The sequence below is a fragment of the Cyrtonyx montezumae genome, unplaced genomic scaffold (assembly GCF_038088225.1).
Source record: "Cyrtonyx montezumae isolate F1298 unplaced genomic scaffold, pur_monq_1.0 scaffold_10, whole genome shotgun sequence".
Taxonomy (NCBI): Eukaryota; Metazoa; Chordata; class Aves; order Galliformes; family Odontophoridae; genus Cyrtonyx; species Cyrtonyx montezumae.
The window spans coordinates 51,679,883-51,696,288 of NW_027071826.1; the positions used below are offsets into that span (position 1 = coordinate 51,679,883).

General features: G+C 42.9%; 2 protein-coding genes and 1 pseudogene across 2 annotated transcripts; 1 reads left to right on the forward strand and 2 right to left on the reverse strand.

The window, feature by feature from the left end:
* Window positions 1-421: 421 nt before the first annotated feature.
* LOC136060813 (olfactory receptor-like protein COR4) lies at window positions 422-1,393 on the forward strand. The gene has a single exon (XM_065755611.1). The coding sequence runs from the start codon at window positions 422-424 to the stop codon at window positions 1,391-1,393; it is 972 nt and encodes a 323-aa protein (XP_065611683.1).
* A 3,191-nt stretch (window positions 1,394-4,584) lies between these two features.
* LOC136060814 (dnaJ homolog subfamily C member 17-like) lies at window positions 4,585-11,240 on the reverse strand. The gene is made up of 8 exons (XM_065755612.1): window positions 11,136-11,240; window positions 9,537-9,606; window positions 8,307-8,365; window positions 6,917-7,004; window positions 6,627-6,709; window positions 6,135-6,231; window positions 5,146-5,195; window positions 4,585-4,641 (listed from the first exon to the last, which is right to left on the reverse strand). The coding sequence occupies exons 1-8, from the start codon at window positions 11,211-11,213 to the stop codon at window positions 4,585-4,587; spliced, it is 582 nt and encodes a 193-aa protein (XP_065611684.1). The 5' UTR covers window positions 11,214-11,240.
* Window positions 11,241-13,179: 1,939 nt separating this feature from the next.
* Window positions 13,180-14,637, reverse strand: LOC136060648 (olfactory receptor 5J3-like; annotated as a pseudogene).
* Window positions 14,638-16,406: the final 1,769 nt, after the last annotated feature.

Sequence of the window (16,406 nt, forward strand, 5' to 3'; positions counted from 1 at the left end):
TATACACAGAGTGGGCTTTATATTGATTTGATGACAGATAAAATCACATCCCGTCCAGGTTCTTCTCTTCTCAATAAATCACTTTTGTTTTCACCCAAGAACATGATTCGTCTGAAGTCTCCACTCACTGTGGAGAAAAAGAGCCTATGCCACTGTCTCCTATTAACCATCAAGATTTTAGATAACTGGTTCAAGTGGAATAAATGAATGGGTAAATAAGATTGCATTATCTAGGAGGAGCTATTTCTCTTATATAGCAAAATGCATTTTAGGCAGGGACTTGGGGTTTTCTCTAGTCTCTGCTACGTGCTTGGATGTGAGCATTACATGTTTCTCTATCCCATTAATTTTGAAGCATTTAGAAACCCTTTATCACCTCTCTTCCAGCTTCTGTCGGCGGCCAGCACACCAGTGAAACCCAATGGCTTCAGGAAACTGCACCACACCAACCACGTTCACTCTGTCTGGGCTGACAGACAATCCAAGGCTGCAGATCCCTCTCTTCATGGTGTTTTTAGCCATCTACACCACCACTTTGCTGACAAATCTGGGTCTGATTGCGTTAATCAGCATCGATCTCCAGCTTCAAACCCCGATGTATTTTTTCCTCCAAAATCTCTCTTTCACAGATGCTGTTTATTCCACAGTCATCACTCCTAAAATGTTGGTGATGTTCCTGGGAGGAGCAAAAACAATCTCATATGCAGGTTGCATTATGCAGTATTTTAGCTTTGTTTTGTTGACAATCTCAGAGTGCTTGCTGCTAGCTGTGATGGCATATGACCGGTGTGTGGCCATCTGTAAACCTCTGCTTTATACTGTCATCATGACCAAGGAGCTCTGCTGGAACCTGGTGAAAGGTTCGTACTTCTTGGCCTTCCTGAACTCTCTGCTACACACCAGTGGCATGCTGAAACTATCCTTTTGCTCTTCAAATGTGGTGAAGCATTTCTTCTGTGATAACAGCCCGCTCTTCCAGATTTCTTCTTCCAGTATCGCCCTCAATGAGCTGCTGATTTTCATTACCGGCAGCTTTTTTCTGATGAGCAGCATCATTGCCATCCTCATCTCGTATATTTTCATTATTCTGACTGTGCTGAGGATCCGCTCTACTGAGAAGAAATACAAGGCCTTTTCCACCTGCACCTCTCACCTGATGGCTGTCTCCTTGTTCCACGGAACCGTTGTCTTCATGTATTTGCGACCAGTCAGCAGTTTCTCTCTGGACACAGACAAAATTGCGTCGTTGTTCTACACTGTGGTGATCCCTGTGCTGAACCCCCTCATCTACAGCTGGAGGAACAAGGAGGTAAAGGATGCTCTACAGAAAACCATAGACACCAGCACGTGGCTTCACTTTCTCTTGGGTCTGTCCAGTGTGATTTCATTTTGATTTTTAAGGGATTATTCAGAAAAAGTCAATATTGGAGACCACATAAACACATATTCAATTTTTAAATGTCCATTCTTTTTGCATATTAAATGAGTTTTGTATGTATTTAAGTGCTATGTAACAGCATTCATTTTACTGTACCCATGTCAAAACATATCAATAATTTCAACATATGTTGAAAGAGGGTTAGTGAAATCTTAACATGATTGATAATTAAAATTGCTGAAAAGAATGCAATGAAGTCATTCTGCACTCAAAAATTAGCTACAAAAAAGATGATTATTACAAAATAAACAAAATATTTGCTCTATGTTCTTAATGTTTAATTAGATGCCTTTCCACACCTTTGAGTTTGCTTAGATCTGTCAAATTTGTTTCATATCACAGCCCTACATAAGGCTGTCTTGAAGTTCAGCAAAGAGTGTTATCTATCATGAATTGAATATTCCTCAGTATCACACCTTTTTTTACTTCTGACACAATTTGAGGTACTGTTTTCATTTTTAAGTTTCAGGTGGACAGTATTCTTTAATGCGCAGAAGAGCACGAACCCTCCTCTCTGCTAATGTAGGAGGTATTTTTCTGGTCCCAGTTCCCTACTGTATCCAAGGAAAGTCTCAGAGGATATGCTGTCATTGCTGTGTCCAACTCTGTGTTCAGTGCAACAGAAGTGAAATGAGTCTCTACAAGTCTTGGACATCTCTAGTGAGAAGAAAACTGGAGGCACTCAAATCTTAACCAGGAAGCTCAGCGTAGTGATGCAGAGGAGAGGTGAGTACATCCACAAAAACAGCTTGTCTGTAAACAGAGATGAGAAGCAGAGATCTCCGGATTGAGATACAGAGCGAAGAAAGGGAAAGAAGAAAATAGATTCATATAGATTTTGTTTTTGTATTTTGTATGTAACGCCATTGCACTTGCAATGCCAGGAAATCCCAAGCCTCTTCATCGCAGAGTTCACCCATCCCCTCTTTGAAGACTTTAGACACCAATGTGGGATTAACCCTTCGTAATTACATGTTTACATTTGGATATGTCTTGCAAACTTGCTCCATTTTTGTAACCAATGAAGAGAAATAGGCACACTAAAATTTGTCTTGCCAAGAAAGGTGTCTCAAAACAGATTAGATGCACTTGTCTTTGAAGCTGCCTATTTCCTCTGTGGGCTGTAGTGATCAGCCAAGGTCAACATTTTGGATTTTTGACTGCCCAAATTTAGGTAACTTGATTTCAGGCTTTAACTATTCCTTGTGATTGCTGTCATCATTAATAGCTGCTGTCCCTAGAACTAATGCAAAGCTAGAGTTACTATTGGCAGTACATTCAAAGTATTTGGGAATGTTTTGAAAATACAGCAACTGGGTGATGAAAAAGTTGACCCAAGCTGTCTAAGAGGGAAATAAAGAGAGGAAACTCCATCTTACTTACCTTGGAAGCAGGAGACATGGGCAATTATAGTGGAAACCTTCCAGAAAGTGGAGGCTTATACAGTGGGGTGTTGCTTTGCTCACAGCATGCGTGCTTCGAGGACCACTGTGTGATTTCTTTCTCATACACACATCAAAGCTTCAGTGAGGAAAAAGAACAACCTCTGTCTTGCTGAAGTCTCAGAAACTGAATCTTTACCATCTTGGTCCACAGCAGCTGGACTAAAGCTGTTGAAGAGGTTGCTAGAGGTCAAATGGAATCTGCTGATGAAAGGAATGAACCATATGTGAAACATGTCCACCTCTTCCCTGTGGATTTTTTCACTACAACAGAGTTTGTGTTCTGCTTTCTCTTTGCTGTACTTCCTACATACAGAGTAAGCCTGGCTTTCCAGCACATAGTCTAAGAGGTCTCAAAGGCTCCTGACAGTGAGAGCCCCCATTTCTTTCCCTGCCACTGGGACCCCCAGATTTCAAAACATTTCCATGACTGAGGTTTCTCAGGAGCATTCCTTCCTCCTCCTCAAACTCTGCATCAGGCAACTGTATGCAAAAGCAAGCAGTACAAAGAGCTATCGAAGAGAGATTGCTTCTGAAGGTCACTGAAAAGGGACTAAGGAAAAATAGAAAGGTAATGACTAATATTACGTTTGGGCTGGAAACATGATCTTCAAGGTCCCTTCCAACCCAAACCAACCTATGGTTCTCTGATTCTATGCAATGCTTTATAAATGCTTTTTCTTCCTATTTCAAATGAGAATGTTTCTTGGGCTTTGTGAATTTTGTTGGTGTACGTCTCTGCTTTACCTCTGCTCAGCTCATCAGACATCTATTTACACCTTCTTTACTCTGCCTTAGACTCTTGGTATTTCAAGAGACAGCCAGATCTCACCTGAATGAGAGAAATGTAATGTGAAAGTAACATGAATCATCCCTTCAACTTTTCCATCTTTCCGTTTTTTTCTGAGCAGACCTGTATGAGACTTGTGGTGGTTTGCTTGACAACAAATCTTTTCTTTTTGTCCTGTGGTCACCTGTAGGTTCCTAACTCAGGGGTACACATGCACTTCATAAATGTGAGCAGTTTGGTGATTCTCAGCGGGATGAATAAAATCTGTAAAATATTCTTTTTGTTATTTTCCAAAAGAGAACATCTTTTCTCTTACACAGTCAGCCTGGGAAACAGACGTTTCTGAAATTACACGCTGTTTTGCATGGTTTCAGCAGTACCTGTAATCAACCAAGTACAACCTTCCACTTCTAATGGATTCTCCATCAGCTGAAGATCTTAATTTAGGATGGTCTGAAAAGTGACCACCGCCAGTTTAATAGCCCTAAATGTCTGTGCTCCTTAGTGTTCCATTGATTTCCAGTGTCCTACAGACATACAATATTCCTCAGGTATCTTTCACTCGTCCTTTCCCTTAGTAAAGCAAAAAGGATTTGCCCTAAGTGGGGCTGTAGAGGACTGTAAGCAGCTGTGGGAGACAAGACCTCTGTCTGCCTATTAGAGGAGTCCCACGAGGACACTGTAATTATAACCTTTGTGTTTGATCTGAAAAATATTAGCCAAAGAGGACTCAGCTGTTTTTTCAGTTCCTAAGAGCCAAAGGAGCTAATTTTTGCAGAAGTGGGTCCTGACGTGGTCTCTCAGGCTTGAGGGATGAGTGGCTTCTCTGTGCAACACGCCAAAGGACAGTATTTCTTCTTTTCTGTGGAGGATTATTGTCTCTCTCCCCTGATGTCTTTAGACACCTCTCACTATCACGTCAATGCAGTGAACTGGTCACACACATCTTCCTTCCTGCATTTCCATTTTAGCTGGGAAATAAATGTGAGAAGTTAATTTTGTCCATTTGAACACGTTTCCATGCTGAACACGGCTCACGCCACCTGCAGACTAGTCAAGTTTGCTACTTACAGCTACAGTCCCAGAATGGCCAAGACAATCAACATCAGAGCATGCGAAGGGAACAAATTATTTGGGGAACAGTGAGGAAGGACTCACGGGAGTTAAAAATTGCACCTGAAGGGATATTAATGGCCATATTGGGGTAATAAACAGAAGTTTCTCAGGGCCTAAAGCACAGATGACACAATTTCAGGCTCAAACGTTTAAATGAGAAAGTAAGTGAAGGACAGGGGAGGAAGGGTATTTTAAAGGCAGGGACAGGAGGTGTTGGTGTGTATAACGTGCATTAAATAGAGGAGCTTCACTGCCACTGTGCAAAGGAGCATGCCAGCTCAGCAAAGGAGTCCTTTCTGTTTTCCAAAGATGCAAATACTCTGTTTTTAGTCAAATCTGTTTTCGTAGGGATGTCTTACTTTGAGTTTGGGAGTTATTCTGCCTTCTGCTCCACTGTCTTCTCGCTTATCTAAAGAGTGAAAAGAAAAAAAAAAAAAAAGCCACAAAAAAAGATGTAAGAACACAGGTGAATGGGTGAAAATTCATCAGCTAAAAAGCATAAGCACAAAATTTGCCCTGAGAATGCACTTATGGAAACAATAAGTGCACAGCTTAATTTTTGTTGCACTTGATTTCAGCACCCCAAAAGTCTTATATGACAGTATCAGTAGACATTGTAGTGTAAAGCGAATACTGGGTGTTATCGTCCTTCCCTCACATGATTACGAGACATCCCATGATCAAGGGTAGAAAACTGCTAAAGAAGAAAACCCCAAGAAGGAGATCTGTTAGATACTGTGCCATTTCTCCCTCTAAAGGGGTTGGTAGGGACAAGCATGGAAAACCAAGGACAGAAAAGCCCACCAACATAAAGACATTGCCTAACAATTTAATCTGGTCTTACAACTCAGTAGCCAAATACTTAATAGTGATCTGCTCCTGATCCAAAGACCTCCTTGAGGTCTCAGCCAGAACGATCGCAGTAGGAAGCAAGAGACAATAAACTTCTCTACTGAACTGAAACAGCAAGCAGAACAAAACTTTCTGAAACAAGGATGTGAACTGGTCCCTGTTTTGTGCGCAACACTGACTGTTCTCATTACGATGGACAAGTAAGACTTCAGGCTCCCTTCCAGTACAGCTGTGGGCTCCACATCAGGCCACCTACATTCAAAGCTTTAGAATATTTATTGAAGAGGAGCAGCGATAAATTAAAGAGCAATCTGTCACATATAAGAAAAAAAGCCTCACAGAAATGCTACTCTTATTCTCAATAAAAGTCTAGGCAGGGTCCTATATGTGGCAAGGTGACCAAAACAGAAGTACGCAACCCCTGCTCCATCAATAGAGAATTTGGAGACCTAGGGGCACTTAGTTTGGCTAAGCACTCCAGCCTCACCTATCTCACCTTGGAAGCGCTGCTGTCTCTCAAGCTGGATCTGCTCTCGAATGAGTCTCTGCTGCTCTTCAAGCTGACGAGAGCCTTCTTCACGCAACCGTATTATCTAGAGCAAAGGTAAGACAGCACAGGAACACTTCCATGCTTGACTCATGGCAGCTGAAGACTGCCAAGGATGGTTTTTAACTTAGCCCCATCTTCTGACATAAACCTTCTGCCAGCTCCCCTGTGCCAGCTCCAGTGCTCATTTTAGTTCCCTCCCGTTCCTAGTGACACAGATAGCCAGCATCCAATTAGTTATTTTCTGCTACACCAAAAAGCAGGAAAGCCATTTGCCAGACTGTCCCGCATGCCTCTCTTTTCAGAGCCCACTAACCCTAAAGTCTGAGGGACAGAGAGCTACACAGAGTTGCCACAACTCATGTGGTTTGAATTATGAACATGAAAACTTTCAGTAGTTACTCTCAAAAGCAGTATACAACTCTAAGAACGGATCGTTACTTCTTGTTCTAAGGTCCTCGTTATCCGGATCTCTTCTTCTTCACTGTCACGGGCCTGGGCCTCCCGTTCCCTAGCTTCAAGATCTGCAGAGAAAGAAACAAAATGAAAACAAACCAAAGAGAATTTTCACTGCTGACACTGCTGTCCAGAGGAGGGTGCAATGATCCAATACTTGGCTATATCTGTAACAAACTCAAAGTAGAGCCCTAGGTATTCTCTGCTGTCCCTCCTCCACCCAAGCACAGCAATATATTAGCAGTCCAAAGAAAATGAAGTTTTGATTTCATTACCAAGCTTTACTTTCTTTCGCTTCTCATCAAGCTTTTGTGTCCTTTCTGCTGCTTGCTTTTTGGCTTTTCTCACTTTGTCGTATGCCGCCTGTCAAAGAACCAGCAGAACAGTGTAACTATGTAAAGCAAAAGGGATCAAACACAAAGCTGTGAGTAGAGGGGAGGTCAGCTACTGAAACGCTCTAAGAAGAGGTGAGGCGTTTTCTGCTTCTTGCTAGTACTTTCAAAATGCTGGAGTTAACACAAATATCCTAAGAACATGAGAAGGACCTCCAGATTGAGCCCGGAAGAGCGAAGAAATCTAGGAGTAACTGTGAAGTGTACTGTAGAAAAAAAATCTCACCCATCTTCAGAGGTGAGAAGAAAAGTTTGTTTTTCCCTCTGAACAGGTCAAAAGTAAATTCAGGGGCACCGGAAGCAAAGCAACTTTGATTCAGAGCACATCTTCATGATGAGAAAGGTTTATTTTATGTAGAAGATTTACTGATAAGACAGATGGTTGACTCACAGGAACATATCAGAGCAAAGAACACCAGAATTCCTCAGTTGCAATAACACAGTTACATTCACTCAGTGACTTAAGAACTGGGGTAAACTAGCAACTCTACTGACATCTGTTCAAACCATTATCGTTATCCCTCATATCATTATCCTTTACAATTTCTGGCAACATTTGAAAAGAAGGGTTAATTCATGCTTTTAAATCTCATCTGAAATTTTAATACGCCTTCTCTCCTGAGATTATCTAGATGGTATTACTTGCTCATGCTGACCCGCTTTCATGCCTTTCACATGTCTGTATTACTTTCAGGCCTTGCAGCAGGCACTCACCTTCCTTTCAGGAAGAACAACAGCCCAAGCTACATATGGCAGCCTGAAAAGCTTGTGTAGCAGAAGGACAGAGATCGCGACTACAGTTCAGCTTTGCTGTTCACAAGCCTCTTGTGCCCCACTGAAAGAAGGGCTCTGAGCCTTAGCAATCCCATATCTAGATGCTATTTACTTGTCACATCTTGATTTCGAGGGAACCACAAATGCACTGCTGCCACAGAAACTGAAAGCATCCCTGAATCAATCACTGGTGGATATTTAATTCTGTAAAAGAGATACGTCCCAGCTGAGCACGTTATTAAAGCCAGCATCTCTTACTCACTGCAAACAGAGCTACTCCCAGCACGTCAGATCAGAAAAAACATTTATCAAAGCTCTTATCTGGCACCCACTATTACATCTCCTGGAGAGATACAGGGAGCAACAGACAAGACTTGCACTCACAAGGGCTCAACTGGAGAAGAGATCAGGGCAGATGGGATGAGAGTTTCCACTATTTCTCCAGCATGTAGAGTAACACCACACAGTCCCAATATAACTAATGGATAGGCATCCTTACCCTTGCTGCTGCATCAGTCAGCACAGCTAAGGCCTGAGACAGCTGGTGGAACACTTCCGCTGGGAATGAGAAGAAAAAAGGGTAAGATGCAGAAAACCACGCTAGTGGACTGGAGACCATCCAGAAAACACAATCCCTTCTGAAAGAGACCTGCAGAACATCAGAAAGAAAAAGGATCCTTTCAAAGTGTTATGCAAGCCAGCTTGTAAACAAAACCTGCACAGTTGGAAGAACACTTGTTATATAGACTTTAGTGTAGATTAAGATACAAAACCAGCAGATGTTTCATTTTAAAAGAAACCATGCAAACATGCCTCAATAGAACCCATCTACAAGCTTGAAATTCTTCAACCTGCAGTCAGCCGGAGTGTTACGAACAACCTCTCCATCTCATTAACAGCTTTTTAGCCTGAGCTACAAACTTCCCCTTTTACATCAGTTTTGCTGACCCATTTGCTGGAGGGATACACGTATTTGCTGGAGGCCTCTCCACATGCTTCAGACCACCTCCCAGCCTTCTGCTTACATCCAAACCTCCCGCTCTACTCTCACTTCTGCTGAAGACCTTTTTTCTTCATAGTGGCAATCCCCATACCACATCTACAAACCTTCAGTTTGTAAGACTGTAGCCTATCAATCTGGAAAATGGAAGATACAGAATAATGTTGATTTTCAGGAGTCTTTGAGGAACAACGTCCTTCCAGTTATCAAAGTTATTTGCTACCTATAGCTACAAAACTTAAACAGGTGTAGAAAGAACAGACCTTACTGAAATTTTGGATGCACTCAGTTCCACAGCATTAAGGCTAATAGACAATAATGAGTAACGCTGATATGAAATACTGATCGATAAGTTTGCTACTGAAGTTTTGACTGAGAGAGGTATCGATTAAAATACTGACTTACCAGTAAACATTTAGAACAGCCTCCATTCTACAGTTCAGGTACCACGTGGGCAGATTTTGAGAGGTGCAAACAAAGTTTCGGTATTCACATAACACTCCTATTTTTAAAACCAACATGCATGCACATTCAACTTTAAAAACCAGAGCTGGCTAACAGTGATGCAAGTAACTCCTACTCTTGCATACACGTACATTACATGACACAAATCCAGGCATTCTCCTAATTGCATGCAAAGACAGACCTGAAGCTAAATAAAGACACTTCCACGAGTCTGTATGTGTAAAAACAAACTGTATGGCTTGCAGCCATACAGTTCCATCTCACCTGCTCGGGGATTATCTGGGTTCTTATCTGGGTGACAAGTCAGGGCCTTCTGGCGGTACGCTTTCTTAACCTACAAGAGTCAGAGATCCGTCAGTTGGTATCATTTACTCCATGCTGAGAAACACAATTTGGCTAAAAAAATAAAGTTATGCTACAGGAACAAGAGTTACAACTCAGCGGGCGTTTCCATTTCTCTGTTTTTGTTGCTCTTTCTTTTGTTTAGTTTAAACCACATCTCTCCCACGCAGAAGGCTTGGTTGAATCAACCTTTACCTGCATGACTCCCCATGCCTGATAGAAAAGTCCACTTCTAGAGTGCTGACAGCATTATTAGTCCATCGTGTCAGAATACCTTCCACTAGTATACCGTAATAGCAGGAGACTTCTGAAAAGCTGTTTTCAACCTCAGTTCAGCAGCCTGTCCTTTCTAATCACACTGTACTACAAGGACAAGCGTCTGAGCCCGGGACACATAGTAGGCAGGCAGCCACGTTTTGAAAGAGCTCTCTGCTTTATGAAGCTTGATGTTTTACTTCAAGGTACACTGTATTACAGCAGTTAAACCTCATGATCATCAAGGTCAAGTCTGGATCACAGATGCAGCTTTCTAGCCAGAGGGATGCTCTATTCTTCGCAGTGATATGAGACAGTGTTGTTCACTGCGTAACAGCTGAACTTGGTAAGGTGAAGAAATGTTGACCAAAGGCTGTTTACTCGCTTCTACACATTAGAGAAAAAAAAATACAGCTTTATGGGCCAAGCCACTAGTAAAAGTTTTATTATGAGAAGTATAAAGATATATAAAGACAGATATATAAAGTTTTATTATTTCCTTCCTTAGTGGAACAAGAAAGTGGTATGCAAGAAAGGAAAAGTTCAGCTGCCAAACAGAACTTTCAGATGGGATGGAATAAGAGATGTCTCAGCACCGCCTAGTGGATAAAACAGATGGAAGGGAAACGCAGCTGAAGTCTTACAGACATCATCCCGTCTTTTCCATAAGCAAGTAAAGAAAGTCAGGTCTCCTCAACATGCCATAAAGCAGATATGAGTGGTTGAGGCTGCGAGTTTAGATAAGTCTTCTCTAAAATATGAAGTTATTCAGCATTCGTACTTCCCTTTGTTTGTCCCTTTTGGCAAAGCACCTCCGAATAGAAAGGGGCTCTGCATCACTTCAAGTATTCTACATCAAGGACCAGCGCTCTACATTACACTTGTCAATTTATGTCACATCGCAACACTCGCTTTCGTCACTTCCTCATCCTTTTTTCCCATCCTAGCAATCACCTCGACAGCAATGTCCTTCCTGGGGCAATTAGCCCCGACCTAACTATTAAATTAAGGAGAAAGCATTAAACGCGTCATTCAACAAGCCACAAAATGAACACGCTGGCTTATGACGTCAGGTACCCAAAACGCCCTGTAGTCACTGGATTTCTGCTAAACGCAGCGGAGCCCTGAGAGCTAAGGCAGGAAACAAATGGCTGAGAGCAGCCCTGCAGCGCACGACAGCTGATTTCACCTTCCCAAACCGAGATCCAGCCCCACGGCTCTGAGGTGAGAAAAGAGAAGGGCAACGTGATGCAATCGAGCCCTGACCTCCTTCTCCGACGCCTTCTCGCCGACCCCCAGGATGCCGTACAGATCCAGCTGCACCAAGTCCTTATCGACCGCCATTTCGTCGCCGAGTGGCTTCTGCCCGCGCCGCGCGCATTGCCTGCCGGGAAACGGAGTCTTTCCTCACCGCCTCCCCGCGCTCGGGGCTTGGAGGGGTCGGGGAGCTTGACTATGCGTACCAGAATGCACCGCGGCAACGGGATGGGGCGGCCCCTCCCAGCGGGCAAAGCGCGGCGCGAGGCATGCTGGGGGGATGTAGTTTCGTGCTGGCTGCCGCCATGGGGGCGGGGCGGCAGGGGAACTACGAGTAGTTTGGGGGGCGGGGGGCCGGTTTCGTTCGGTGGCGTAGCCGCTCGCCGTGAAGTTTTGTGTCATGGAAATAAGAAAAAGCAAACCTACCCTGCGAACCAAACCGACTAACCAAAACCGAAAAATACATTAAACGAAAGCGTGAAGAGACATCCATCCAGAAGGTGTGCCCTGCGTCTTTTGGGTAATGGATGCGAGTGCTAGCACCTCTAATGGCAGTTGCATTATGAAACATGCTCTTTTGCCAGGCTCTCACACAGTGTGCATACAGTCATTTTATTTCTATACAGCGACCATAAAGCAGGGAGGAGCAAGAGATGGGTATAGAGGCAGATATGGGCTGTGATTTTGGAAGAACTTCTCAAAACTAACTTCAAATTTGAATCAATCTTCCCACCTTTGGCTAACCAGTTCCCTTACGATTGAGTTTCCCTCTTACTGTTAAATGAAGGAGTGATATTCTTGTCCTTAGGGATTGTTTTCTTGGCACACACACCACCCTTTGCAGGAATTGCGTGTCACTGTGTTTTGTTGCACTGTACCACGAGCAGACTGTGGCTCCAGCCAACAGTGCAATTTGGGGAACATCACTGAAGATGCTGATTAAATAGGGATGGCTGGTTACCTTCCAGACAACATGGCCCTGTGAACAAGTTATAGACCTTGAACAACGCAAACACAAATACACAACCTACTCTTGGATGCCAGGCATTGTCATGGTGACAAGGCAGTCCAAGTCCAATTCACAAGTCAGGGTTAGGATTAGACCTAGGAATTGCCAAGCGTGTTCAGAGGAACAAGGCATGCCTAGGGTCAAGCTAGAAACTCAGCTCACATGTTGAAGTCTGGATCAAGAGGCTTCATAAGGTATGCAGAGTTCAGTGCTCCTGGGACACGAGTCAAAAGCAGAATAGAAGCCCGGAGCTGAGTAAAAGCACCGGAGCCTGTGACAGTGGGAGAAAGGTCCCTGATGAGGCTGATCAGGTCACTGAAGACATGTACGCACACTGTGGGTCTTAACCTTTGCGGTGGCTGATGCAATTCCTCTTGATCTGAGGTGTGAGTCATGAGGGCACATCATCACCACAGGAGATCCCTGTGTTTCTCACCTTGTTCAAAAGAGAGGAAAGCAGGAGGAAAGGCTGAGGAACCAAGAATGAGCAGCCAGCAGTAGATCTTCCTTATTTCAAGGACTAGGTAGAAATATCTGAAATAAATGTTCCTGTGCACATTTGTTCAACCTGGGTGTTCTCCCTGGCCAACGTGCCTCATTGCTCAGCAGTTTGCATAGTTTTGATAATAACACTGACAAATAACATAGACTGGATTCTCAAATGAGGGTAGAACACCTCTGTGCAGGGATGAGACCTCCTTCAACATGCTGCACTTTCAGCTATACTTATGAAACCCTTTAAGATAATCACAAAAAGTGCAAATGTACACAGCCAAGTTTTTAACAGAGATTATTTCACTCCTACTGAAAGGGATTTATGAATTTTTTAATACAACATTTGTTTCAATTAACAGTATAATTGACAACGTATTATGAAATAGTTAAGAGCTTGAGTTGAGCGGCATTGGGATACCACAGAAGAAAATTAAATATGGTATGCACAGTATAATCATGTACGTTTTGCCATTGAATTTTGCTATTTGGAACCATAACCCCAAAGTCCTTTCTCTCAGCTTAGCATATTATGCAAGGTGCACGCAGTAATTAGTGGAAAAGCACTCTCAGCCTTAAAGTCCTTCCGAAGCTGCTCCTCACCTTCTTGTTTCTCAGGCTGTAGATCAAGGGGTTCAGCATAGGGACCAGCATAGGGTGCATAGAAAACCGCTGAGACTTTCTCCTCGTCTGTTGAGTAGCTGGAGCTGGGCTGGATGTAGCTGAAAGGGATCCAAAGAAAATAGTGGTGGCCGCCAAGTGAGAGGCGCAGGTGTGGAAGGCTTTCTTCCTGCCATCATCTGACTTGATCTTCAGGATGACAGATAGGATAAGCATATAGGAAACAGTGATGACAAAGAGAGTGAAGCTGATGATGACTGTAGAGAAAGCTAATAGCAAAGTCTCATTATGATGGGTATCAGAGCATGCAAGTTGCAGCAAGGGAGGAATGTCACAAAAGTAATGATTGATGACACTGGGACCACAGAACGTCAGCCCAGGCAAGCCGCAGGTGTGTGTCAGTGAGTTCAGGAGTCTCATGACTTATGATCCCACCACAAACTGTGTACAGACTCTCTTGGTCATAACAGTGCTATAGAGCAGTGGGCTGCAGATGGCTACATAACGGTCATATGCCATTGCAGTTAGCAAAAAGCCCTCCGTGGTGATGAAAACAGTAAAAAAGAAAGTCTGGGAAAGGCATGCAGAGTAGGAAATGGTTTTCCTCTGCGTGAAGAAGTTCCCCAGCATCGTTGGAGGAAAGATAGTAGAAGAACAGAGGTTGATCACAGACAAGTTACTGAGAAAGAAATACATGGGAGTGTGGAGCTGGAGGTGAGTTCAAATCAAAATGATCATCCCAAGGTTCCCCAGCACAGTGATGTTAACTATCAAGGGGTTAGCTGAACATCCAAAGCCATTTTCTGACATTAATAATAACAGAAGAAAAGATTCTGTCCGCCAGTGTGTGTAGAGCTACCTTTATAATAGAGCTCTTTGTGACCAAAGTGCATAATAAACACGAAAAGAGAACTCACAGCTCAGGAACAACAAAACCCACAAAACTGAAGGAAATAGGAAACTTCTGTTTCACAGAGTCAATGCAAAGCAAAGAACTAGAGGGAAAGAAAGGCAAAAGTAGAAAGAGCTTTGCATCCTGGGAGGGAATTATCTTAGCAGCACATCAAGAATATTGCAGCCACACTGCTCTCAGACATAGAGAAGGTTGGACCAGATGATCCTTGTGATCAACTCAGGATATTCTATGATTTTAGGAGTGATGACTGTGGAATAAGCAGCATCTGTGAGAGAGAGATTTTGGAGGAAAAAATACATCGGGGTTTGAAGCTGGAGATCGATGCTGATTAACGCAATCAGACCCAGATTTGTCAGCAAAGTGGTGGTGTAGGTGGCTAAAAACACCATGAAGAGAGGGATCTGCAGCCTTGGATTGTCTGTCAGCCCAGACAGAGTGAACGTGGTTGGTGTGGTGCAGTTTCCTGAAGCCATTGGGTTTCACTGGTGTCCTATCATACATCAGGTGCAAGAGGTCATCTGATATAGATTTTATTAGTGCTTAGAAATTAATGGGGTAAGGAAAAATGCAATGCTCTCATCCATTATCAGTGATCTGGTAGAAGGGACTTGAGAAAACCCCAAGGTCCTAAAATGCTTTTAGAGAATGAGCACTAGCCAGATACTAAATTTTTATTGTTCATTGTGATGCATCTACCAAGTCATGCATGTTCTTCATTAAGATACTGAAAACTTCAGTACTGAGAACCTTTAATTAATTCTGTGGTGAAGGCATCTGCTGTGTCACCAGTCTTATACAGTGGAAAACAGAAGAAAGACCATGAAAGGTTTTATAATTTGCTAATGCTTGCCACTATGATCCCGTCATCAAAAGTTCAAGACAGAGAGGACTGACTTCCTGGATGTCTTCCTTAAGTCAGTGTCCTGTAAAATAAACATAGTTAATGTCAGAGACCCACACTGGCAAAACGTCACGCACACACACAAATCAATCACAGAAAAGAAATGGGTTCTCTTTTTCCTGTTTTTTTTTTTTTTGTTTGTTTCAGAACTGGTTCTGTACCTGTGTTTGAGAAAACAAGTTCATTTGAGAAACTGCACATAGTAGAGGAGTTCTGTATGCTTTTTCTCTGGAAACACTCAGCATGTTTGGGAAGAAAACAATTCCCAGAGACAGAGGGAGACAGGGAGAGGGAATGGATGGATAGAATTGAAATTCAGTGCTTGTTTTGGTTGCACAAAACTTAAATGAATTTCTTACCTCTCTACAGTCATGTCTAGGACAAGAAATATCAGGACACAACAGTTATGTCATTCGCTGGTCACCTGTGATTCATACTTCCTGCTGTAAGTCCTTGCTGCTGGATGGAGGGAACCAGTCCCAAACTGCCTTTAGAAAATCCCCATCTCGGATGAAAAAGCGATGAGGTGTAAATAAATGCAAAACCGCAATTGAAATTCTCCATTCAGATACCTGAAACAACTGGCCTGTACAAATGAAGATTACTGTTTGAAAGCATGCTTTTATTGCAGAGCAATTGCTCTCAGTTGAATTGTCCCACGAGAAAAACAAGCAATGTTTACAACTGCTTTTGTTATTATCAAGCGTCTTGAGATTCTTTTTCCACAAGATAGAACTAGTCAATACAGTCAAAGCCACTTGGACACTGAGACAACTCATTTATAAGCAACGGCCATGAGTACACTGAGGTCATATGCATCTTGGTGACATATAGACACCTACATGTCCCTTCCCAAATACGTTTGTTGTTTGAGCTGAGTCACAAACCACGAGGTGTGACTATACCCTGAGCATGCCTCTAGCACTGATTTTCTGGCATTGGAAGTGCAACGGTATTACAGAAACATTAATACCACACCCCTGTGAGTCTATACTCTTCCTTACGTTTCTTTGCTCTGTCTCGAGCCCAAGGTCTCCACTTCTCAAGCCTGTTTATAGACAAGTTTTTTTTTTTAGATACTTGCTTAACATCTGAATGCCTCCAGTATCCTTTTCACATCCCTGGTGTGAAGAGAAGAGATTGACTTCACATATGTTGGATTAAACAGGAGGGTGTGTGCACCAAGAAGAGTTACCTTCACTGAGACTTACCTTGGAGAAAGCAATGAACTTGTGGCAGAAAAATTCTTAGCTGCTATGCTAGTAAAGTGGGTTTGTGCTCTTCTACACGTTTAAGGATAGAGTTCATAATACCAATACTTTAAAATTAAAAGAGTGTCTC